The sequence below is a fragment of the Boleophthalmus pectinirostris genome, unplaced genomic scaffold, assembly GCF_026225935.1.
Source record: "Boleophthalmus pectinirostris isolate CB_2022bp ecotype Guang Dong unplaced genomic scaffold, ASM2622593v1 HiC_scaffold_3, whole genome shotgun sequence".
Taxonomy (NCBI): Eukaryota; Metazoa; Chordata; class Actinopteri; order Gobiiformes; family Gobiidae; genus Boleophthalmus; species Boleophthalmus pectinirostris.
Window position 1 is genome coordinate 36,733,528 of NW_026571299.1, and position 24,960 is coordinate 36,758,487.

A 24,960-nucleotide genomic window follows, 5' to 3' on the forward strand; every position below is an offset into this window, starting at 1 on the left:
TCTGTATGCGAAAAGCAATTATTGTCTATGATGGTGCATTCTTTTTAAAATGTTTATTTAAATCTGTTGAAAATCTGGCTAAAAGTAACCCAACATAACTTTAATACATATAAGACATGGGGGGAATGTTTTCATTTTGATTTAGGCAGATGTCTTGAAAAGTTTAAAGGAAACCAGAGTTCAAATGTGTGCTTTTGACCACTTGGATAGGTAACCTCTGAAAAAAAGATTTAAATAAAAGTTAAATAAAGGTTAAATACAGCCAATAAAAAACAGAATTTAATTTTGAACATTTGAAACAAGTGAATATAAATGAAGTCACAAGAGTACTGATTTTAAAGAGACAGAAACATTTAAAAAACAAATTAAAGCACATCAGTACTGTATGCTTTTATTTAGCCAGTAAACAAATTCCATTTTCCATATTAGACAATGTTATCCTCAAATGTAATTTTGTTTTAATTTATATTAAAACATCATCTGCACTAAAAAAAGAAAAATAGTTTTAAAAACATAAGAATAAATGTGTGATTGTTCATACATCACTACATACAGTATTCAAACAATCACATGTGAATGCTAAATACAAAGCTGTGTACTAAAAATATTTATTATACAAGGATCTGTTAAAATACAACTGAGAGTTTCTCTATTTACACAATTCCTTATGTGTGGATGTATTGCCAACACATATAGGCAAGGCAGTTTTATGATCATACAAATGTGCTTTTAGGTCTTAGATGCAATTCTGTTGGAATTGCATGCATGTGCAATGGTGAAAGAGTCAAATAGGTTGTTACCGGTACAGTTTGTGGTTACAAAGCTTTTCAATGGTGAGTTTTAATGCCCATTTTAAAGCAAAAATTGAAAAAAGCCAGGAATGGTTATGGTCTGTTTTGTAATTTTGGATTGATGACTCATTACACTAAAAAATATGAGCATATTTACTTAAATAAACACATCACTCATTCCATTTTCCACTCTAAAAACATCAAGTAATCCATCATCAGCAGTACTTCAGTCTTGTCAGTAACACAGTTTCCACATCATGAATATAAAATACAATAAAAATATTAGAAAACAAAGTGATGAAGAGATGTCACTGTGAATATAATAAAGTGCTGTGGAAAAACTAACAACACATTTTACATCTGGTGATACAGCAGTCAGTGACAGTGACTTACACATTGTTAAGTGACCGGAGATAGAGCCCACCTACACAATACAGTAGAGACACAATACTGTAACAATCACTAGGCACTTCTACCCTGTGCAGCACTTACAGTAATGGAGATGGGAGTGCAAGTAACAACGGGAGACTAATAAAAAAGCACATTCAGCTACCATGAAAACCTGACATTCAATTTGGTCCAGATTTTATATCATTTTGCCTGGAGATACTTTGGCTGTCACACAGACAGTGCTCCCAGAATCAAGATAAATTTTCCATAAAATATTTCATCTTGTTTGTGAATGGAATTGATAATATGTTTAAAATTAATTGGCTAAATGCACATTATTTGTTTATAACATCATATTACATATAGGAACAATTAAAATAAAATGTTTAGATAATTAATACAATTTACAGAAGAAGGATGTCATAAAACCAAATTTTATAAACTTCTCTTGCCTCTTTCTTGTGAAAATATCTTCAGAATAATTCATTGTGAGTGGAGCAATGAGGTCTTTTCTAGGTGCATGGCTCCATCTAGTGGATGAAAGGTGTCATCATCACACTACAGTGGCAACAGTATTACAGCATTTCAATCCGACAACCTCTATTCTGCACAGTGAAAATGATTTCTACATCTACAGTGTTCTATTACCAAGTGTAACAGGTAACAAGTTCATTCATAAAATATTAAGGTACTATAAAAAGAGATTGATTGACAGGCATATTTCCTTTCTTTAAAGCATTAAATTGTTCCAAAACATTGTGCCCCCTTCACATTACACCAGGCACGTCAAGCCTGCAGGGCATTTCTCAGTGTCAGGAGAGGGAGCAAATGAAGACGTCATGTTGGACAATCACACAAAGCCATATACTGCCTGAAATGTGCTGACAGCGTGAAAGTAACTACCAGTCTACTTGTAGTGAGTAGACCATTGTCCATTCTTGGTCAGAAAAGAAAGTTAGCTTTTTTACACTCAGAGCTGAGAGTCTGCTCCCAGGCTGTTCAACTCCTCAGGTGAGAATTTCTCTCCACGAGTAACTGAGCTCCCTCCAAAACCAGCTGCAATGTCATCAAATGTCCGGCCCTTGGTCTCTGGCACCTTGAAGTAGGTGAAAATGAAGAAGATGAGCAGCAACACGGTGAAGATGACAAACACATACGGGTAGGTGAGCTCCTGTGGAAAGACAAAAAGAATGGGATCAGAAATAATGCATACATTTTTGTTTAATCTGTTCTCTAATTACAGTGTTTCTCATCTCACCTCAATGTACTGGAAGCACATTCCTACTATAAAATTGGCTGTCCAATTTGAGAACCCAGCCACAGCGATGGCTGAAGGCCTGGGTCCCTGTGAGAACAGCTCTGCCACAATAAACCAGGGAATGGGACCTGGTCCGATCTCAAAGAAGGCCACATAGGAAAAGATGGCCACAATGCTCAAGTATGACATCCATTTGAGTTTTTCCTACAAATAAGAAAAAAATAAGTCCTCTACTTTAGAGGGAACTTCAAAACACCATACACTTCAATGATCAATAATGAGTCTCCATCTAAAACTTACCAAGAGTGCCAAGGCAATGGTCATTAGAATGGTGGCTCCAGCCATTCCCAGCAGACCAATGAGATGTAGAGACCTGCGCCCGGCCCGTTCAACAACAAACAGCTACAGAAAACAAGTTGATTTAAAAAAAAATCAATCAATCAATGTGATATAGAAAATATCTATTCTTCAGTACTCACAGACACCACAGTGAAAGCAGTGTTGACCACTCCAGCTCCAATAGTAGCATAGACGGGCTGCTCAACTCCTGCTCTCTCAAAAATACGAGTGGAGTAATAGAAGACCTATGGAGGTAGAAATATTGTTATATCCAGAGGTAAACCAAAGGTTAAGCTGGTCAAATATGAAAGAAGGAATGCCAAAATAACTTACAGCGTTGATGCCGGACAGCTGTTGGGAGAGCTGCAGGACCACGGCCACCACTAGGGGCTGGCGATACCTGTGGGACCGGAACAGCTCCAAGATGGTGACTTTAGGCTCGCTCATCATCTTACGACTCTCCTCCTTCATTTCCCTTATGTCTGTGCTCACATCTGAGGTCCCTCTGAGCTTTTTCAACACTACAGAGTGCATGGAACATGAAATCAGCTTTCATTTTCTTCTATACATGAATACTGATATGTTTCAAATGACAAAACAACATTCTTTAGGCCTAAAAGGTTTAATTGAAAAGGGTGATGTTTTTTATGTGATATGGGCATTTACCCTCTATTTGGGTTGCACATTATGTTGCTAAAGTATTGATATTGCAATAGTGACGCAACTGTTATCAAAACAAACTACCAGTAATAAATATATCATAATAACACCAATGTTCAACACCTGACAGAAGTGTACTGTTCAATGAAAAAAAGCCAGATTTAAAAAAAAAATTCAAGATCCACAAGGCGAGCAATATGACTGAAATTACTACAATTACAACAATTAATCTATACATAAAAAAATTTTTATGTTTTCTAATTCATTTTAATTAGAAATTTGGGTAAATTTACCGTTCTTAGCTTTGTTCTCCTCATTCTTGTTGATCAGCAAGAACCTGGGACTTTCCGGGCACAAAGGAAGCAAGACGCACTGAATTATAGCGAAGACGAAGATGAAGCTCAGCAGAAGTGGCCACAGATCATCATTACCCATAACTGCTTCCAACCCGAACACCTAAAATAAAGATAAACATGAAAGCAAAACAAAAATGAGTTTAATCAAGATTTCATTGTTAAAATACATGAGAATATTTTAAGCAACAAACCTGTGCAATAAGGATTCCAACTACAATGCCAAGCTGATGGAGGGTACCCAGAGCACCTCGAAGTGCAGTTGGGGAAACTTCACCCACGTACATGGGCACAAAACCTGTAGAGAGTCCAGAATATAGGCCCACAACAAACCGCCCGATAATCAACATCTCCCAGGAGCTTGCCAGTTTGGAAAAGCCCATCAGAGCGGCAGAAATGAAGGACAAGACATTCACTATCAGCATTGAGTTCCTCCTGTGTAGGTCAGAGATAGGGTTAGATTTTGTAAGGAAGATGGGAATACTTCCTAATTTAATAACAGATTTACCTGCCAAAACGGTTTACAAACAGTCCAACAGAAAAGGAACCAAAAATGCCACCAACTGAGAAGATGGCCACAGCAACGGACCAGATAGCTGTGAGAGACCCTTTAGGTATGGGCTCATTATAGCGTTGTTCCCATGTAATATTGATGAATCTCTCAATAACCTAAAACACACACAAAAAAGTTTTTTTTTACATTATTGGCCAGATGGGGGCGGTGTTGTATCATGAGTCTCCCAGGAAGTTCAAGTGTTGAGTTTCATTTGAATTTGTGGTTTTGTTGACAAACACACCACACCCCTGGAGTCATGGTGATCTGTATATCATCATTGTGCCCTGCATATCGTCATGTGCTGTGCTGTCGTTAAAATGGGTGCTGTCACATGACTGAAAAATACACCTGTCCTGTCTGTGACTCTGTGTGCCCGACCCTGCGCTCAACTATCACAACTAAAGGTCTGCTCCAGTTTGGTCATGTGGAGTCCAGATAAGATGACACTTGGGTACATAGAGTTAGTACAGCTGGGGTCTGAAGTGTGGAAGGTGAAGTCAATTTAACCTCGTGTCAAGGGTTTACATTTTATAGTGGGACATTTGACATGCCCCTCAAGGACATAAAACTATTTAAGTTTACATTCACATGACTTTGTCTGGTGCTATCACAAACCTGTTCTGATAAAGAAGTGTGACACTGAACTTCCAAATACATGCCAGTTTTGCCAGCTAAGCATTTTAAGACATGCTGTTCACGTACAGATACTATAACTGTAGTATTCCTACAAAGACAAATACTGTTGCATCAGTGCATTTAAAATATGCATAACATTATTCTAATCAGAACTGCTTTTTGAAATCCTTGACAATGTAATTACATTCTAGGCATGGGGTCAAAACACTGTTGTGTAAACCAGCAACACAATCAAACAAGATGTCCATTCATGGTTTTAGAGTGGAGGTTGGGCTGCCAAGGTGAACTCAGTATTCAACTTGAACAATACAAAGAAACTTTTCAGAACAATATGAAAGGTATCTGAAAAAAAATCTTTACTTGCATAATAATCTTGTAGCTTGCCCAAAATGTAAACATCTGTAAAGGACTAGGACATTTCGCCATGATAAATGATTAACTATGTAATTTGAATGAGTTCCCAAATAAGGAAGGCATTTGCACAGTGGAACAAGCAGGCAAGCAGGAGGAGGAGGAAAAAGGGAGCCCTTGAAAGAGCATATCTAATCATAGACGCTGTAGTGCAGTGCACGGCCTTCGTCACAGCCAGCAGCATCACACAAGCTTCCATTGTAGATTCAGACGAGAGGTGCAGCGGTGAATGCGAATAAGAATTATTTTGGAAAGTTATTTAGAAGATTAGTAAGTGTTTTGTAATTTTGCTAAAGTGGTTTTGCCCACATGTGACTGTGCTAATCATTATGACCTGCAGCCATGAGGACAAAGACTAGGGGGCACACTCACTAGCTTAAGTATGTAACAGGCAACAACACACTCCCAGGTCAACTCCATACACACGTGCTGGTTCACAAGAGGACAGGATTAAAGCACATTTATGCAATATTACTGAGTGAGTATTGACTGACTGCACAACACAAAAGTCTTAAGTTAATGGTATGTAATTTATATAAAACTACTGTAAATATTGTGGCTGTTGTTTTGAGGATATGCAAAATTTTAATCTGGTCATTTACAATAAAGTCTGAAAATGGTATAAAAAGAGTTGAAAATAAAAATGGAACAAACTTGTATTGTAATCTTTTAAAGAAGGATGTAAAGTGATATTTCTGAAACCTCAAAAATGTTTTAATGAAGTAACCTATTAACAATACAAAACGCTTGAATTTACTAAAGCGTAAAATGGCCATTGAAAATACTAGGTTTCTGCTTTGATTCTAAGGTGGCTTCAAAGAGATCCAGAGAGACTGATGATAGTGTTATACAACTAAACTAAACAGTGGCTGTGTGTAAGATAAAAAGTTTAATATTGGCTGTCAGCTGTGTGGCCGAAGGGTGTGTTCAGACCAACCCTCTGCAAATTACTCAAACACAATACCAGATGGACAGCACTCAGGAAATGAATGCTGTGTTTTAGGTAACTTTGGTAATATGAGTCAATATAACAAAATCCTTTATAATACATTCTGAATTATATTTTTTCTGCATTCACTGGGAATATACAGGAGGTTCAACAGCATCCTCCCTCCTGGGCTTTTTCCCAGACTTGCAGTAAGACCTTTTTAGGACAAGAATCCCTCAGTCTAGTCCTATAATACACTGCCTTGAGTCTGCAGGCCTCAATGCAACTATTATTACACTGAAAACATTCAGTGTCTCAATAGCCTTTTAATGATGGAAAAAAGCTAAGATAGCACAAAATAAACATGGAACATTGTATGTGCTTTTTGAATTGAAAAAAAATATATATATATTGATTGACTGTAACTTACATTTTGAGGAGCATTGATGACACCAGTGTTGTAGCCAAACTGTAATGAGCCGATCACAGCTGCTCCCACACTGAGCAACAATGGGAATGTTAATTGCTGCAAAACAAGAAAAAGCACAGTGTCAATTGAGATAAAAGGCATCTTTACATTACAACAGTGTAGCATATTTACACACACCAGTTAGTTAGTTCACAATGACGTGAGGAATCTAAACTAGTGTGTAACAAAATATAAGAAAGACATTCCAGACAGAATGCACTTCTTTGCCATTGACCTGTAACTTAAAAAAAATTATACTGGATAAGATACAAATCAAAACAATGTGGTCAATGTTTACTTCAAAAGAATACACTCTTCATGGTTGGAGAATATGGTGAAAGTTCCTCTAAAAGATTAAATACAGTTTGAAGAATGTACACTGTTTACATCAGGCAGTGACTCAGCCCAAATGACTTTGTTGTTCAGTCAGAAGACCAGTGTCTGGGACCACGTCCAGCAGTCGCTCCATGTTATTCCTGAGTTCATTTGTTGGTTAATCTCAAGAGCCCAATAGATTAGGGCAGATTTTTTTCATACCATAAAGTTAATAAAGCAGGAGTGGACAGTGGACAATGTCAATGTCCATTTCCTGCTTCCCAGACAGACAGATGCCCCAGGCTGTAATGTGCAATGAATTTGTATGAGTCCTCCACCAGACTACCCTATAGGTTTATAAAACAAATTTCCCTCAGCAAAATAAGAAAGAATTATGTATGTATCTTTGTATTGTATCACATCTTTGTTCTAAAAGAAGCCTCCAGCTCTGTTGTAGTTAGGCACATCAGGTGTCTGATATTTTGGCAACAGTAGATTATCTTAAAACTATTCCATTTCATTTTCCTGTATGAAAAGGCTTTTGTGCATCAAGGTTAAAATAAATAGTGAGTCCTGTGACATTTCCTTTAATAAAATATCACCTTAAATAACATATTAAGAACGAGTGGTGTACAAAGCTTAGGTTTCATAATAACTTTAAATCCAACTGTGACCAAAATTTTTCAGACAAGAGTTTTGTTCAATCTTCCGTAAGACTACCCCAGGTTAATTTTAGAAAGCAATGTTGTAACACCAGAATTTGTGCATGATACATTTTACCAAGCTAATATTCATTTACTCAGTCAGCTCTCCTCTGACATGACGAAGAGGAAAAAGTGCTCCGCATATTTTGGACGCTTCTACTTGAGCGTCTTCACACACTGTTGGCCACACCCACTTTGAGGAACCAATGGCGTCCTCATGTGCAGGGTCATTAGGTGCATAGCAAGGCTGTTTAGTCGCAGTGCATGTATTCAGTTTTTGAGGGGGTACCATAGAGTAGCCACGTTGCAATTTGACCAAAGCTGAAGCAACTAACAAAAGCTTAACAGAAAGTATTAAGACCTTGCTTTAGAGCAGGGTAATAATAAATAAAACAACAACAACATAATTTAAGGATTTTCAATATTCATTCCCTGAAAATAAACAGGACAGAATTTTAATCAGCGCCATTTAACTAAAAATAGTAGGCCCAATGTATGCCTCCTCCAAACAAGTCTCCTCCAAACAACATGCATTTACACACAGAGGACTGGCTATAAACTTCTCTACTAAAATGACCCAACATATAACGGTAGTTGAAAATAAGAAATTACAAAATTCTATTAATTGCACAACCTGTTTCTAAGAATAAATATGATAAAAGTACTTTCCTTTAGGCCAAAACCCCACTGATGTCTTGCTGCCTCTAGGGAACTGTTGAGATGGTTGCTTCACTAGCTCTATTCTGATATGTGTAAACCCACCCTTGGCAGTGAAAAAGCAGTCTTCTTATGGAATTGAATACTGTATAACTTTACCTTTAACCTACTTACACAACGACCTCCCAAGACTGGCCTTGGGATTTGAACAGTTGAGGTCTTTTAAGGTTTCCTAACTGGGGGTAAAACGCATCCTAAATTTGATTTCAAGAATGTGTATTTTTTCAGTACTGTCACAACAAACACAGACATTATTGCCAGTTTTGTACAGTGTAAATATAAACTGCAATACAAGGCACAACTTCCTTTTTGGGAAACAATGCTGGCACACCCTCCAAAAGTATTTTACGATTATAGCCACCAATAAAGTATCAACCAGAACCTCCTCTGTCATTGTACCTGGAGCTTCTATTTTTACTAACACTACTCAGCTGGCTAGAACGAAAAAGGTGAATTTGTTGACTTTATGAATACAACAAGATATTGTTATTTTTGGAAGAGCAAGGAAAAAGTTATATTATTGGAAGATAATAAATATGGAGGGTACATAGCAAGACCTAGAAATGTATGTTACAGTAAAGTTCACTAAGATCTAGGATGTAAAATGTAATTTGTTGTATGATTCTGTAAACATACAGCAAACCCTCTCATACAACCAGTATCAATATTGGAACAAGTATATCACCCATCCTGAAAGATAAATATAAAAGTTAAAGACCAGATTTACAGTAGGTTTGTCTCATCTGGTTTTCTGTGTTCCCTGGGTGAGAAAAGTGTAAACAAGAATGACATTGCACTTTATGTAAATAGTGCTCTTTGCATGTGGATAGCCCAACATGCGAGGAGTAATGACTGGTGTGCTTATTAGGTAACCCCTGGAAACAAAACTAGTATTGTAACGCTTACATGGCAGCTCAACAAAACATATTAAATAAATAATAAATACCAAAACAAAGGTTAGGATACATGAGTACCAAAACGAACATCTAACTATCTAAACAGGAAGTGTCTGAACAGTGCTTTGACTAAGATCAATTACTTCCCTCTAAAGACTAACAAAAAAGCGACAGTAGAAATAACAATGAATTCTGACCAGGAAGGACTGTTAAAAATCTGCCAATTGGCTTAAAGGAACTACATAGACACAGCTCATAACAGAGTACTACAAATCAATAAGATGAGGCAGGCCATATTTTATTGGCATTTTAACTTGCTGAAATGATTGTTAAAAATAAATTTTTTTTTAATTGTGTTACTTTTAAAACATGCCCTTTTTGGGACTATGAGTCTGATGAAAACTTCCTTTGACCAACTGTAAATACTCTCCACTGTAAAACCCTATGACTCATTTATACCAAACTCCCTAGTCACGTAGTAGGAGTATCAAAATCAAAATGAAGAAAATACCAACGAATAGTTCATATCCTGCCACATCATTTTACTCCGAAATTACATACGTAATTGAGAGATGCCTATGCTGTACTCATCACGTAGCTAAAGCTTCATTTGCACAGTGGGGGCATACCCTGTCTACTTCCCAGCTCAACTCCAGTCCTTCTCTTTGTTTCCTTTGCCTTTCTTTAGAAGTTATGTATTGGTTTAACAACTTCAACAAGCCATTAAACTTTGTTTGGTTTGGTTATGGTTGCTATGTGAATGTTAAATCTTTGTTTTCAATATAATTCATCATCATATCTATGTATTGCATGTCAACGATGTCAAAACATGTGGCAAAATACATTTATTTAAAAAAAAAACAATGATAGAAACTCCCATCAATGCCTGAACCTACCAAACCTTTTTCTTACGTAAAAGTATAAGCCGTTTTGTACCACAATGAACCTATGTGTGCCAAAGAATTACACTTAAACCTCTCACTAGCTTGTTAGTTTCAATTCAATCCCTTCTAGATCTTTTAATCTCAACATTCACTGAAATACTTCAACATGTCTCATTATAAATTGACAGGCTGTTAAAATATAGGATCGAGGCAATGGAGCTACTCAAGCAAATAATGTAAAGTTACCTGAGTAGTGATGTTCAGTTGTGAGATGCATGGTGAGTGGAGACTGAGAGTAATTATGAAGACATAGAGCTACTTGTGTCCATCAAGCTTAAACTTTAAACTACTTTGAGTTGGCATGGTCAGGTCATTAAGAATTCAGATTTTGAACTGTGACATTAACTGTACTTATCCCTTCTACTGAAAGACATAGGAGTACTTAATACAAAAGAAAGTTTGTAATTTTGCAAAGAAACCTACTTGATGATTGAGTGACAGACTTTTTGTTTTCTGGAGGCCTACATGATGACAATTTGGGCTTAATATTGACAGATTTTCATTTGAGATAGGCTTTCAAACTTTGAAGCAGAATAGATGTCTAGGTCAACAATGTGTTTTAATAACCTACAACCAAATGAGCAGAGAGTCAAACATCCTGGTAAATACAAGATCAAGGATTCAGTGTTGTGGCTGTGTGTATTCCCAAAGTGGGACAGGAACAGGGACCCATTCCCACCACATCCAGCTGAGGGGCCATGACATAATAACAATCAACATACAAAACATAACCACAGAAATGTCAATCCACTGTTCCACTGGTTTAAGGAATAAAAAAAAACTAAAAAACTAACACAATGTTTTACTATAGTTTTGTGAAGCTTTAATGTTTAGTTACTACTCCAAATTAAGAATGAATTAAGTTTGATTTAATCAAGATCCAATAGCTTCGTCAATGATCACTGAGCTTGGACTTTGGAGAATAAAGTGGACAATGTTTCTGCTAATTCAATTAATATTAAACCACTTCTAATTTAATTTGATGAAAACGGTAAATAGAATAGAAAATCTAAACAATCGACGTAAGTAAAATGAAAGAATTAGCGCATTTAGTCAATTTATTTTGCGCAGCAGTAGCAGGCTATAGATTACTCTTTTACACTACGACTTGACTCGAAAACAGTCTTTGCTGTAGCCCTAATGAATGGTCGTGATTGTGTCTTGTAGGTCATAGATTTTCAAAAACAAACCAAAAAAAAAAGATGTAAAAGGATGCTCCGGTGGTTCTTATAGAGGCGTGCATCTCTCAGCTGCTTGTTAGTAATACGCTGTAAACGCAAACTCCAGGAAACAAAGCCGGCGACGTGACCAACTAGCATTACGGCATGCCGCCTAGACCACAAAAGGCTTGGTTAGAAGATTTTAAACCAATTTATATACTTATGTATGGTCTGTTTCATATGTAGCTGTACAACTGGTCTCTACACAAACTGTAAAAAAAACTACAATTGAGTAAGCCTCTGAGGTGTTAGTAAAGCGGTAATAACGCGATAGTTACATCAACTCCACATGGACAAGACGACCAAAGATGAGACCAGGGAAGAGGCAGGGACAACCTGGACCCAATGGCGCCTATAAAACTTGTTTTGTGTACAAAATAGTGTGTCCATTACAAAGCTAACGCCACCCGTATGAAACCGGTCAGACCGCATTTGGGATGTTTGTAGAGGTGTGAGCGAGTGTAATGTTACCTTGCCAGAGTCCATGGTAGCAGCAGAAAACACGAAACAAATCACCCTCTTCTAAATGGTAATGTGCTTTCTATTAGTTTCCTTGAAATCTTCTTAGAAGGCATCCATTTTGGCGATCTTCTTGAATAACAAAATAATAAAAAGTTTTAACAAGTTGATCTCTTGTCGCTGGGTCTCGGGCAGTTCCAAATAAAGAAATGTTGTCTCAGGATGTTGCTAGGTCTGCCCTGAAACAGATGTGTAGTCGTTAAAATCTCTTGTCTTAAACACGTCTTAACTTAAGAGTGGAGCCGAGTTGGCCTCCATATATCGTCTCAAATATGGGCTGGTCTCTTTTGAAGACCAAACCTCCTCGTGTAGACCAATAGGAGCGCTCATGGGAGCGCCCTGGTGGCTGGGGCAATGATGACATCCACTTCATTGCAACTCAGTGAGAAAATTATTTAGCGCTGAAGTCTCAGACTTCTCTAGTTTCTCAATGATTGCAACGTGTGCCTAAAAAAAGCCCTAAACTAAGGCTAAATAAGTATTTAGAATATACTGAAAATTGTAAGTACAGCAATAATATGATAACTAGGCCTAACTCGCAATAGGTCTATAAATTTAAGTTTATATGCCTACCCATGGATATATGTTATACCACAGAATGCAGAGTACATTTTGTGTAAAATGTGGAATTTGGCTATTTAAAGAGATACTTAAAGCACTACATTATTTTCACATGCAGGCACAGCAGCACTTTGGAGACTATTTTTATGATTTTGTCTTATTACAAAACACAACACAGTTCAGATAATTTACAAATACTTTAGACCGACTGTAACAAATAATGCAATAAGCCTACTGACTAAACTACCTCTGGTGATCCTAGTACAAATGACAAAACTAGAAATGTCTGATCTACCTTATTGTGAATATTACATTGTGATAATTATATTGTGAAATTTGGTTATTGATTATTTTTTTCTGTCAGACAACCTAGAAAAAAAATTATTATCCATTTGTGTTGGGTATTGTGGAAGTTGCAAGACCTTTCCAAGCAAAACATGTTATTTCTGCCCAAATAGTTTTGAATGAATTCATTGACATGGTCTTATGTAACGAACCCTGTATTTTTGTGCCGTTGCTTCCTTATTGTTTGTAACACAATTCATAAAGGCAGACTGTTACTTCGGGCTTTGTTGCTACATGTGTGGTAAAGTAAATTACCAACGTGAGTTTGAGTCTGTCAAGAATGCACCATTGGTCAGAACTTTTTTGTTCATTGCATATTTGTATGTGATCTACCACCTAGTTAAGGGACCTGTTTACGTTCTCCATAAAGTCCTGTCTGCTATGTGCCCAGTTTGTTTTAACAGAACCATGTACAAACAGCTTTTCCAAATAATGGATTCAAAACTTTGAATCAGAGTAGAGGTTTGTGTTATGATAATAATTACGAACAAGTGAACGGAAATGCTCATGTTTTCGCAGTAGAAGCTCAAACGTCAGACAGGATAATGGCTTTAATTTGGACTTTTATTTGAACTAGGTGTGTTCCTGAGGAATCCATCTGAAACAAGGCAGAGCACCAGTAAAAAAAACAAATTTGCAGTTACATAATGAAAGAATAATATAACACAACAAAGCAAATAAATAATTTTAAAAATTACACACGTGAGTTGTGGTTGTGTGGTTTACACAAATGTGGCTAATTTTCAGCTTTTTTTTCTACATTATAAACAATATGGATGTAAGTATGAACTAATGCTGTAACATCTGTAAGTATCAGGAAGTCCACCCTTAACTTCAAAGTCCTCAAGTAAGTAAATAATCAATTTAAGAAAATACAATAATGTTTTGGATTTAACCAAACCTTTGAAATGCCAGTGAAAACAATAACTTTCATGTTGCTTTCAGAGATGAAGCAGAAAGAGATCTGTGTTCAGAGAGATGAGAAATTAGGAGGTTTATGGAAGTTAGGTTTGGTCTGTATACACTTTTAGGAGGAATTCCACGTAAAGGTTTATAAATGAGACCCCAGATCAGTGAAAAAGCCACCCAGCTCAGTATAGATCTTTTTAATAAAAGAAACATTCCAATCAAAGCAATAACATCCCCATGGAGACAAGCAGGTGGGCAAATCCCTCACCAGAAAAGTTACACAAGGCACCTTTAACTTCTACTACCCATGGGTCTAAACATCCTTATTTTTGATAAAGTAGACAAAGCATTACAAAGGAATCCAGGCTGCATATCCTCCTTTGAGCCAGACATTTTTTTCCATGTGCCCCTGAAAGCGTTACAATTAAAATGATAAATCTGACCATACAATTTTTTATCTTTCAAACCAACAAATATCACAAACATATTTGAATGCTAATAGAATTTGCATTCTCTTGTCTTCCACTCTAGTGTTTGGCTGTTAACACCTGAATGGATATTTGAGCACGATTTACATGGGACCACTGGCAGCTCATGTTCTATGGGGCACAAAGCCTGCCCTGGAGTGACTGTGTGCCCTCTCGCACGTAGGCTCCCTGCTATGTTACTCACCAGTGTCCACTGCAATCCACTGTGTCACTAATACTGTCAGGTTTTATTGGGTGCCATAACTTTCCGCAGTCTTAGGTATGTCTTAAATTATGCTACAGATTATGCCAATTAGTATTACAATTCCTCTTATTTTTCAACATGATTTATTAGGACTGGATAGTTTATTTATGAAATATTTGAGAAGCTGATAAAATGCTCATTGTGGTAAAATGATCAGCTCCCATTCATTCATAATTAATATATAAACAATGCTATTTGATCCTGTGCTACTTTAATGTTGCCACTGACCTAATTTGATTGCACCTTTGTGTTCTAGAAATTCAAAGTTAAGGAACTGATGGCAATTGAAGGAAAGACGGCATCAGGAAGAAGGTCTACGTATGTCCTGTACGTAACAAGCATATTTTGATTGGTCTGGGATTTACACTAATACAAAATTACCAACATTTGTCTCCTGTTCTCTTGCAGACTGGGTTGTGGTCCCTCTCAACACAAATGCTTCAAAGGTGTTCTTTCTGTGGAGCCTGGTTGTTTACTAGAGGCTTTGGAGATCACACACAGTGGATATAGGCCCATGGAAAGAGTCTCGTGACTGTGCCTGGATCTAAAAGTGTTGCAGATGTGTTGACAGGTACTTTCTATTTGAACTAAGACAAAGACACTATCCCATCTATTGGAATTTATTGCATATTCTAAGTAGGGCATTCTTCATTTATTTTCATGTGCAAAATGCTAGCTTATGCTGTTGAATACTACAGTTGTTTTTGCTATATAGTCTAAAATTATGGGGAAATAATAATATGTAATTTATAAAACACTTCTCAAAAATAAAATGCTTCCATTGGTAATTAGATTCCGTTAAATAATGGGCTCCAGATCTAATGCTACAGTAGTAGACACAAATCAAGCATCTTTTTCTGCAGCTCATTGTACTTCTTGTGAATTTACATATTTATTTCCTATTCAACAGGACAGTCCCTCTGAGATTTGTAGTGGAGAGGCAATGAACCACTCTTATTGGCCTTGCCTTTATACCAAACTGGTATGTTACACTGAATCTCAGAAGTAGACAAGTAACAAAGCTTGACCGGTCCGTGGACCCTGTTTTCTGTTACTGATCAGAAGTTATGGTCTTGGTAGTTTCTTTGTTCTAAGTTCCTCTTGTCCTGTCGTTAAAATGTTGACTGGCCTGGGCCAAAGTCACAGTCTGTTAAAACGTAAGACGTGACCATCTTTAAAAATAGAATATATGGCTATAGGATAATAGTTATGTCCATTCCCAGACCATGGATACTGAAAAAGTTGTTTGTATAGAAACCCAAGGAAAAATAAATGACTTGTTCTGTTCCTGTTACAAATTACAGTCACAAAGTCTGATTTTCTCCAAATGCTCTGGCCCAGTGTGCGAACAATGTACAACACCAACACATCTAAAATTGGAAAGTGTCTGTGATTAATCTCAGTCCATGCATGCTTTATCAGGACTGGCTGATAGCCCACTTACTATATGTGCACAATTTCACTCAGTTCTATTCAACCTCCAATATCTTTAAACAAATTTATCTAGCCATTGTAGTGTCACCCTAAAAGCAGTATCTTCAGGGAGCACATGATTACTAAAAACTCTGAGTTTTGTATTTGTGCCCAGTAAGTGTTTTAAAGTGATGAATGTGGTATGACAGGGTGGTATCCTGACTGACCACAGATAACCCCTCTCAGGCTGACCTTTGCCCTTCGACCAAATGTAGATCTTCAAAGCTTAAATAGTTTAAATTAAAATAAAAGTTTCCCCAAAGGTCTCTTTTTTAAGGGCTCAAGTGGACTCAGTTGTCACTTTCTTTAAGATGAACTGATGGCTGTACAAATCTGTGTCTAAGATCATAGAACTATATGGTCCTCCTATGTTTTATTTGCCACCAAACAGCGCAAACAAGTAAGTAAGGTACTTTGACCTAAAATTACTCAGATATTTGGGTTTGATGTTTTCTTGCAACGTATAACATAATGGGTTAAAACAATAAACATGTTACATAACAAAAAGGGATTGGATGACTAATAAAAAAAATAACATTAAAAGCACATACTCACATACCATTAGAAGTGATTTAAAAGTGCACTTTGCAACTTGCAAAGACAGGAGACAAGGCCAAGTTACAGGTCAGATCTTTAGAGAAGCGACTCCACTCACAGTAAAATGCTTGTTTTTAAGGTTATAGATAGATCTGCTATTCGGTGGAATATTGCAAGTAAAGCAACAAATAGAGCAAGACCCTTTGCCTGAAAAATTCCTTTGTGGAAGTGGAAGTGGAATCAAAGGCACTTTACATTACGATCAAGTTCTACTACATCTCAATGAACATTATCATTTTTATATTTTATTTAATATAGTTGTTGATTAGCAGCTTAAACTAAATTATTTCCGCAATGACTTAGGCCCACTGTGACATGTTTGCAAAAATGAAGCCCTTTATATTTAGGCATCCTCACTCATCTGACTTCTCATTAGAGGCAGAAGTGAAAAACTGAGCGGATACATTTACAATTATGCCACCATACATTTAAACCCTAATTATGATGTTATTTTGTAATACTTTCTTAATCATATGCTAGCTTTTATTTTGTGTGTAAAATGTCACTGGTGAGGACCAATTAAAATAAATTTGACAAAATAAAATGCCAATTATGTTCACCATAGCAACAACCATGAGAGCCGTGTGACTGGTCAAATATGTGAAGGGTTTTAAAGAGTTGGCATTTCAGATATGGCAACCAGGTCTTTCTCAATTCCATTTATTCAGGAAGAGAAACGGGTTGTGAAACTGAAAGATAAGGCACATACTGAGTAACAAAGGCATTGTATAAGGGCTTAAGACAAGACAATCATATCTTTACTGTTACAACACAGATACACATTCACTCACTTCTTTCAGAACCACATACACGAAAAATATAAATGCTTTGTCTCAGATTAGATGTCTGTTAAATGCCAGCCATACATTCACAATTGCACATTTTATATTCACTACTGGTCTTTAATCCTTTATAGTGCAGCCCTTTGTATTTTTTATATAGATTTGAAACTGGTTAGTCTGCACCTATAGCTTTATGTAATAATCTACTGTTTATATCAATTTAGATTTTATTTGTCAAATTAATTCAAGCATAAAATTAAATAATGACTTTAGACCAAATATGCCTAGTCATTGTTTTGGACCCTCAGCTTTTTACCCACCAGTTCATGTGAAACTCCTTTGCTTGGGTTTTTGGCTCTAAGCTACTAATTACTGAAAAGCTTACCAGAACTAACTGGTTTGCTAAGAAGTGGAGTGCAGTCATAACAAATGTGTGTTTGGGTTCATTCTAGTTATCTTTTCAAACTTCCATCCTTCACAACATTGGCTCTCCCGTCAGTTTGCTCTGTCATAATGCCCGTTATGACATGGCACTTGGATAGGAGCCTAACAGGGCACTGGAAATGCTGACACCCTCTTTTCTCTCTCTAGGTCTCACAAACTCCCCTTGGGCCTCTAAGACTGCACCGATTAGACTGACCGTGAGGCTCTTGGAGGGGAGAGAGCTACAGCAGGGTGAGTGTGCATAATCCCAAAGTAATTAAAATAGCCAACACAACAGCTGTATAAAAGATGATTAGTTTATTTAGTTTAGCTTGAAAAGAAAATAATAATAATAATAAATTAACTTGATTACTGACTTTCCAAACATTTGTTTAAAACTCACCATGTGCAAGTATTTTTAGTATAGACAGAGGTTAACAGTGATGCTGTGTTACTTCTATATATTATTATCATTATTATTATTAGGATGTTCATTTTGCCAATAGTAAAAGGAGCAACATGGTACATAAAGTAAGATATGGCGTTCCAAAAATGTATTGACAACACTAAAGTGGAGGGAGGACTATTTCACAGAAACACAATTGCTTCATGTAGCTGAATCTCATTTAAATAATGTGATGAGGTCAAACCAGGTCCACCCACTGTGCAACATGAAAACCTCCCATCTCTTTCACTTCACCATTAAGACCAATTACACAAATGTCCCTCCATTACCTCATATTGTTTAACCCCAAATCTTTCACAATTAAAATCAAAACATCTTGTGGCAGGGTTTGAGGTCACAGGACCATTGAATGTGGTGGCAGAATTTGTTGAATGAGCAGAGAGGTAAAGTGGAAGGAAGCCTGAGCATGTTGGTTAAAAATAGGTAGGGAAGAAAAGTTTCAAAAAATACTAATGGCATGTAATTTTTTTTGCAAACAAATAAATCAAAACAAACTAAATCAGTAGGTGGTCATTATTTTAAATTATATACTGTGGCATATTGTACATTTATCCCTTATATAATATTATAAACATAAATCTGAATTTAAGAATGATCTCACCTCTGCTAGACAGAGACATGCACATCCAATAAAAGTTGCGACTGCATGCTGGGTCCAAAGAAAAAATTGTGCTCAAGAAAAAACAAACAAAAGCTCCCAAATTTTTATTTCAGTGACAACACAATGTGGCGTTTTGGTGTCAGTCCCTTCTTTAAACGATGATCCTACCTCCCCAAGGTCTTTCTTAGCTTATACTCACAGAACTAAAGCAACAGAGACATAAAAATCTAATAAAATTTTTTTTATGATTTTATTTTTTAATGTATTTATTCGGGGCAAGTAGGGATTTACATTCTTATACAATGGAACATATAACATAAGTGAAAGCATAATAGAAATGAAAATAAACACAACAAAAATTTGCCCAAAAAGGAGTGGGAAGAAGAAAATGTATTTAATCCCACCCCCACTCTTCTAATCTAACACAATGAGCTATCTTTTACATTTTTCAAACATTTTGCATTAAACCATATGAACTGCAGACAAAGAGTCACAGTTATAGCTTGGTAGTATAACATAATCATACCAACAATGGTAAGGTTAAGGATACAGACAATGGTAACAGGCAACAGATACAAGTAATGTAATGGACTGCACATACCAGCAATGGTAAAGAAACAACAAGCATAAACCAGCACTACAGAAGGAAGTATTGTTCTAATATTAAGACCCACTCTCTATATACTGTGACCAGACCATATGTTTATAGAACAACTTGAATTTATGGATATTTTGGCATTGCTTGAGATGTGTATCCAGGCTGTTCCAGAGTTTTACACCACATAAACACACAGAAACCTTTACAGGTAGTTTGAACATTTGACAATTTGAAATTTCTTGCTTGGTAGGAAATTGTTGAATGCTCTGAATAAAATTACCAGTGTATATTTTACAAGGTGAGGAGTCTTTAGGAGCTTGGATTGAAAAAAAAAATTAAAAGATCATGGGTGTGTTCTAAAAATCCAGCTTTATGGATAATTCACAATGCTTGTTTCTGTAATATGTGGATTAAGTGTACATTTTCACTGAGGGGCTTGTACATTGCCCACTGTTCCCACTATCAAAGCTAGATTTAATCATAAAGACATTGTAATAAGGTTCAGAAATCACTTGACCATTTAATAACCCCACTTAAACATGTACCACATTCATTGCCTACGTGCCCTATCCCTCACTACCTCATTCTCAGAAACTTTCTAGATTTGTCATGATTATGAGTTTTCAGTCACCACAACTACACTGGAAAAGAGAATGCGTATGTGCTACGCTCTCTGTGCCAGTGTGTCAGTGCTTATCGTTTGTTCTTGTATGATAATTTAATTAAACAGTAACTTGCCTAAATTACACAATTTTCTGATCTGTTATAATGTTGTTTCCTCATCAAAACATACCTGGAGTTATGTTTTGTTTCATTCAGACACGTGTAACTCACAAACCCTGCATATTTAGGATGAGTTCTTCCCTCAAACAGAAAACACTCCACCTTCTGATGTCATATAAAGGATTTTTTTAGCTCCTTGCACTCTCACTAGAATCATTTGGATGATTTCAGCTCTGGAAGTTAAACGTAGCTAAAAAAGGTAGTTAACTTGAAAACTTCCGCTTCATAACTGACTGATCAGAAGGTGGAACAGAGCAGTTTGAGCTTTGGAGATGTAGATAAACTAATAATAATGAGTTACTCAAATGTGTGAATAAAATACAACACAACTCCAGGTCTGTCTCTGAAGAGGTAACAGCATTATAACATGGGTTTAAACTCACAAGAGTCAATTTTGTGTAATACAGGACCTTTAAATTTTATAATACAGTATGACATATTGTACATTTATCCCTTATATAATATTATAAACAGAAAATGATCCAACCTCCCAAAGTCTTTCTTAGCTTATACTCACAGAACCAAAGCGACTGAGAACAGAGAGTTATAAGAATTTAATTCACATTCACTAAGAGGCTTGTATATTGTCCAATGTTCTCACTATCAAAGCTTTAGATTTAATCATAAATATATTGGAACAGAAAACTCTTGACTTTTAGGGGAAATGGCAGGGCACAAACATGGACTCATGAGTGCTGGGGAAACCTTATGCTGGCTGTTGTTGTCAGTGCTGCATTATTAACAGAGGAGGCGATGCATTCAGGTTTACTCTGGTTTGGTCAGTGCCTCATGACAGTGACAGGGCACACGTGGGCTGTTTCTCTGTCTGGCTTCTTACATTCTGTTCTGTGTCTTCTATTTCAAACATTTGCTTTTCTCTATTTAATTTAATCTCTACTTAATTTATCTATCCACCTTATTTAAAGGGCCCGTATTACAATATTTTCTGATCTATATTAAGTTTTATCTTGAGAAAAATGCCTGGAGTTGTGTTTTGTTTCATTCACACATGTTTAACACACAAACCCCACATATTTAGGCTAAGTTCTTCTCAAAGAGAAAACACTCCTTGAGCTGTCATGTGGTAATGTTTATTAAACTCCAGAAACCTTCACTAGAATCATTGGATTATTTCAACTTTGGAATTGCCAATCTCTACTAAACAAAAGGTAAAATGTACAGCTTCATCACAGGGTGGAACAGAGCTTTGGAGATGTAGACAGACTAATAATAAAGGGTTACTCAGACATGTGTGAATGAAACAAAACTCAACTTCAGGTATGTTTTTGATGATGTAACAACATTGTAACGTGGCTTAAAGGTCAAGAGTCAATTCTGTGTAATACAGTATAGGTCTTTTAAATAAAATTATAAGCACCAATGTCAGGGTTTAGAAAGTGAGTTAATAATAATAATTCATTAGTCTTCATAATCCATAGGTAACTGATACTACCAGAGCGAACAGCTGCCCTCCAGAAGCCAATCTGCTCTCTTCTCCAACCAATATCAGTCACTCATTCACACACCACATTCAAACTATGCAAGGTGAGTTAAGTGACTTTCCCAAGGTCACAATGACAGTGTTAAAAAAGAGTAAGCAATTTACAATGCACATATTTCTAAGGGGTGTCAAACATAATTTAAACCTGCTTCAGCTTGTGTCAAGGAGCTCAAACCAGGTCAAACCGGTTCACAATTACCAATCCCAAACACATGAATATTTTAACAATATCATGCTGTTTTTTACTGTACATACAGATACTGAAGACATTTTAAGCTGTTTAAAAACACAACACAACGTTAAAACATATACATTTTTTAGTTTGGAGAATTTAGGCAGAGAGAGGCACAACTTAAAAGAGTAGGGTTTTTACATTTGACTCTGTACTCCGATGAGTCATTCATTACTTCCTGATTAAGTACCACCTTCATTGCATACGTGCTCTTTCTCTCACAACTCTCTTCTCAGAAGCTTTCAGTAGTCATGATTATGAGTATTTTCACCACAAAACCACAGTGGAAAAGGGAGCGTGCCATGTTTTCACTTAGGTCAAGCATACTCATAACAAAACACCAAACCAATAAGCCGATAGCAAACAACGTGTGAGTTTGTCTGGCAAAAAACTAAAGAACGAAGTAAAGGAGGATAAAGACCATGGCCAAATGTAGGTCACACTTCAACATCAAACTAACTCCACCATCTGTTACCTCAAGTGACCTTAAGCAGGAAATAGTGTTTGCTAAGTTGCCATCAAACTTGCCACCAATTACAAATATAGGTCAGAGTACAACTACCACATTATAGATTATATAATAACATCCAGATGAAACAGATGAAATGGCATCTGACTCTGAGTGGTAACACAAACATTTACAGTAACTGATGGTTTGAAGGGGTGATGTGAAATGTGACAAACAGAAATCATTATTCAGACTCACATTTTCTCACTACTATTGCAAATGCAATATCTGCCAAGAGCCCCTCAACAGCTATCTTTGTGCATTGACTTATTAAGCAGCTACATCTATTCACAAAGTAGTTTGGAAGGTCATCAGACTGGCTCGGGTAATAAAATAATTTCTCTAGAACTAGTTCCTATTATGCAAATCCTACCAATTATCTCTAAAAAAAGACATTTCTCTTTGCTTCCTATATTTTGTCAGTATAACTAACCACTCTTTGCTACAGTAACATGTCTAAATTTAAAATGGCAGCACATAATTGACTTGTATGTTCCTTTAAGGCTCATTAGTTGTTTTTTGAATCGCAGAGGATTTAGTGGATTTCTTGCGTCACAGGACTTTACTTCCACGAGTCTAATGTGTTATGTTGACAGACAATTCTCACATGTTTTCTTGTGCAAGGTGATTGCTTATTATATAATCTTCTGGCAGCTAAACCAATGAGAGAATCACCAGGCTTTACTCAGAAGTGGTGCGAGTGTTGTGTGGGCCATTCATTCAGAGGATGTCCCGATAACACTGAACACTTGTTCCTACGCAGCAAACCCTGCAACCTCACTGCCATGTACCATGTGCTCACTCACTGGTGATATTCCTTTTAATTACAGTCCTATCCAGCCAAGATCTGACATGGTCAATTATATTTTGTTATTTATTGCTTTGTCCAGTGTTGGCTTCAGTCCAATAGAGCATATTTTCTATATTTAGCATTTTTAAGGAACAGTAAGTGTCAATATGGTAAACCAAAGGAAGTGATTTATGAATGATTTCTAGTACTTGCAAGTACAACATAATTTTATTGAATTCTTGACAAATAGCTTTATTAACCCTAATCTCAAAGTATTTTCTGCATAGGGCAAAGGTCATTATGCGTCACACATTTTCTTAATTCTCCTCCCAGAACTGCTTAACACTGCTGCAATATTTGTCGTCTAATAAGGTCACACAGGAAGTCTGTCATCGCCAAGCCTTTCTGAAGTCAGTCTGGTCCAGCTGTGAGGGGATGTCTACTGACGCTCCATCAGACCAAATATCCTCCCTCACAATAGTCAATAAACACAGGGACAGAACTGGACGATCTGCAACAATGGGAATAAAACTGGGCAAATCCTGAACTAATAATCAAACTTTGAACTTGGACGCCGCTCCGTCTTCATTCCCAAGCGCTTTCAAGTAACAGCAAAAACAAAGGTGCGCCCACAGCTGTGTTTTTGAAGAACTAATACAAGCAAACTTAAGGGCACAGCTTTTCATATCAGGACATCATTGTTTCAGTCAAACAATTAACTTGGGCCTTTGGAAGTTATTTTAAACACCTTTTTTATGGCTGTAAATGACTGTAGGTATGATTTGTTGCTTGTCCATACATTTACAAGCTCAAAATTCTGCACAAAGCACTGTTGATAACCAAATATATCTGATGAAAATTATCTTGTGAATTGGATGTTTCTTGGAAACTTTGGAATGCAACAGCCCCCTCTAGTGGGAAAAATATTCAAGAGCACGTGCGTTAAGCACATTTTTTATATACAGTTAGGGTTGCCAACCGTGCCTTGAAAAACGGAATCGTTCCGTATTCGGAAACAAAAGTACGCGTCCCGTATTAAACTGAAAAGGGACGCACTTTGTCCCGTATTGCCACGAGAATCAGAAATAGTGTGTAATCAATGGAATGGCGCTTTATAAGAAATTTTACAGTAAGGGAATCCTCAGCTTCTACTGCTCTGTGACATATGAGCTGATAGCACACACACCCCGCTCATGATCTCATTGGTCGAGGTTGCTTGGCTCCGAGCTCTGCCTTGGCTGAGGGCTCCTAGCCTCCGCGAGCTCCGGCCCGACCACGGGCTCCGGGCTCCGAGCTCCGGCCCGACCGTGGGCTCCGAGCCTCCGCGAGCTTTAGCTCGGCTGCGTGCTCTGAGCTCCGGCCCGGCCGTGGGCTCCGAACTTTCGCGAGCTCCGGCCTACTCCGAGTCTCCGCAAGTTCCGAGCTCCGGCCCGGCCGTGGGCTCCGAGCTCCGGTTCTCAGGTCTTTCTCTTCTCCTTCTTTCAGATGTCTCCGAGGCGTCCAATAGAGGCGATCCCATTGGGAAAAAAAAATGTGATTGGTCCATTTCCATT

At 37.0% G+C, this 24,960-nt stretch overlaps 1 protein-coding gene across 1 annotated transcript; it reads right to left on the minus strand.

Moving 5' to 3' along the window:
- Positions 1-261: 261 nt before the first annotated feature.
- Positions 262-12,347, minus strand: LOC110174176 (solute carrier family 2, facilitated glucose transporter member 1-like). Its single transcript, XM_020940238.2, has 10 exons — positions 12,059-12,347; positions 6,753-6,848; positions 4,300-4,460; positions 3,986-4,226; positions 3,732-3,894; positions 3,112-3,299; positions 2,919-3,023; positions 2,740-2,841; positions 2,440-2,643; positions 262-2,352 (listed from the first exon to the last, which is right to left on the minus strand). Exons 1-10 carry the CDS (start codon positions 12,071-12,073, stop codon positions 2,152-2,154), a joined length of 1,476 nt encoding a protein of 491 aa, XP_020795897.1. The 5' UTR covers positions 12,074-12,347; the 3' UTR covers positions 262-2,151.
- Positions 12,348-24,960: the final 12,613 nt, after the last annotated feature.

Bases quoted from the DNA above. Each gene is read 5' to 3' on its own strand.
- LOC110174176 (XM_020940238.2), bottom strand. The intron at 4,461-6,752 runs GTAAGTTACAGT...TGTGTGTTTTAG, and splicing joins TCATCAATGCTCCTCAAAAT to GTTATTGAGAGATTCATCAA. The intron at 2,842-2,918 runs GTGAGTACTGAA...TGTTTTCTGTAG, and splicing joins CTGCTTTCACTGTGGTGTCT to CTGTTTGTTGTTGAACGGGC.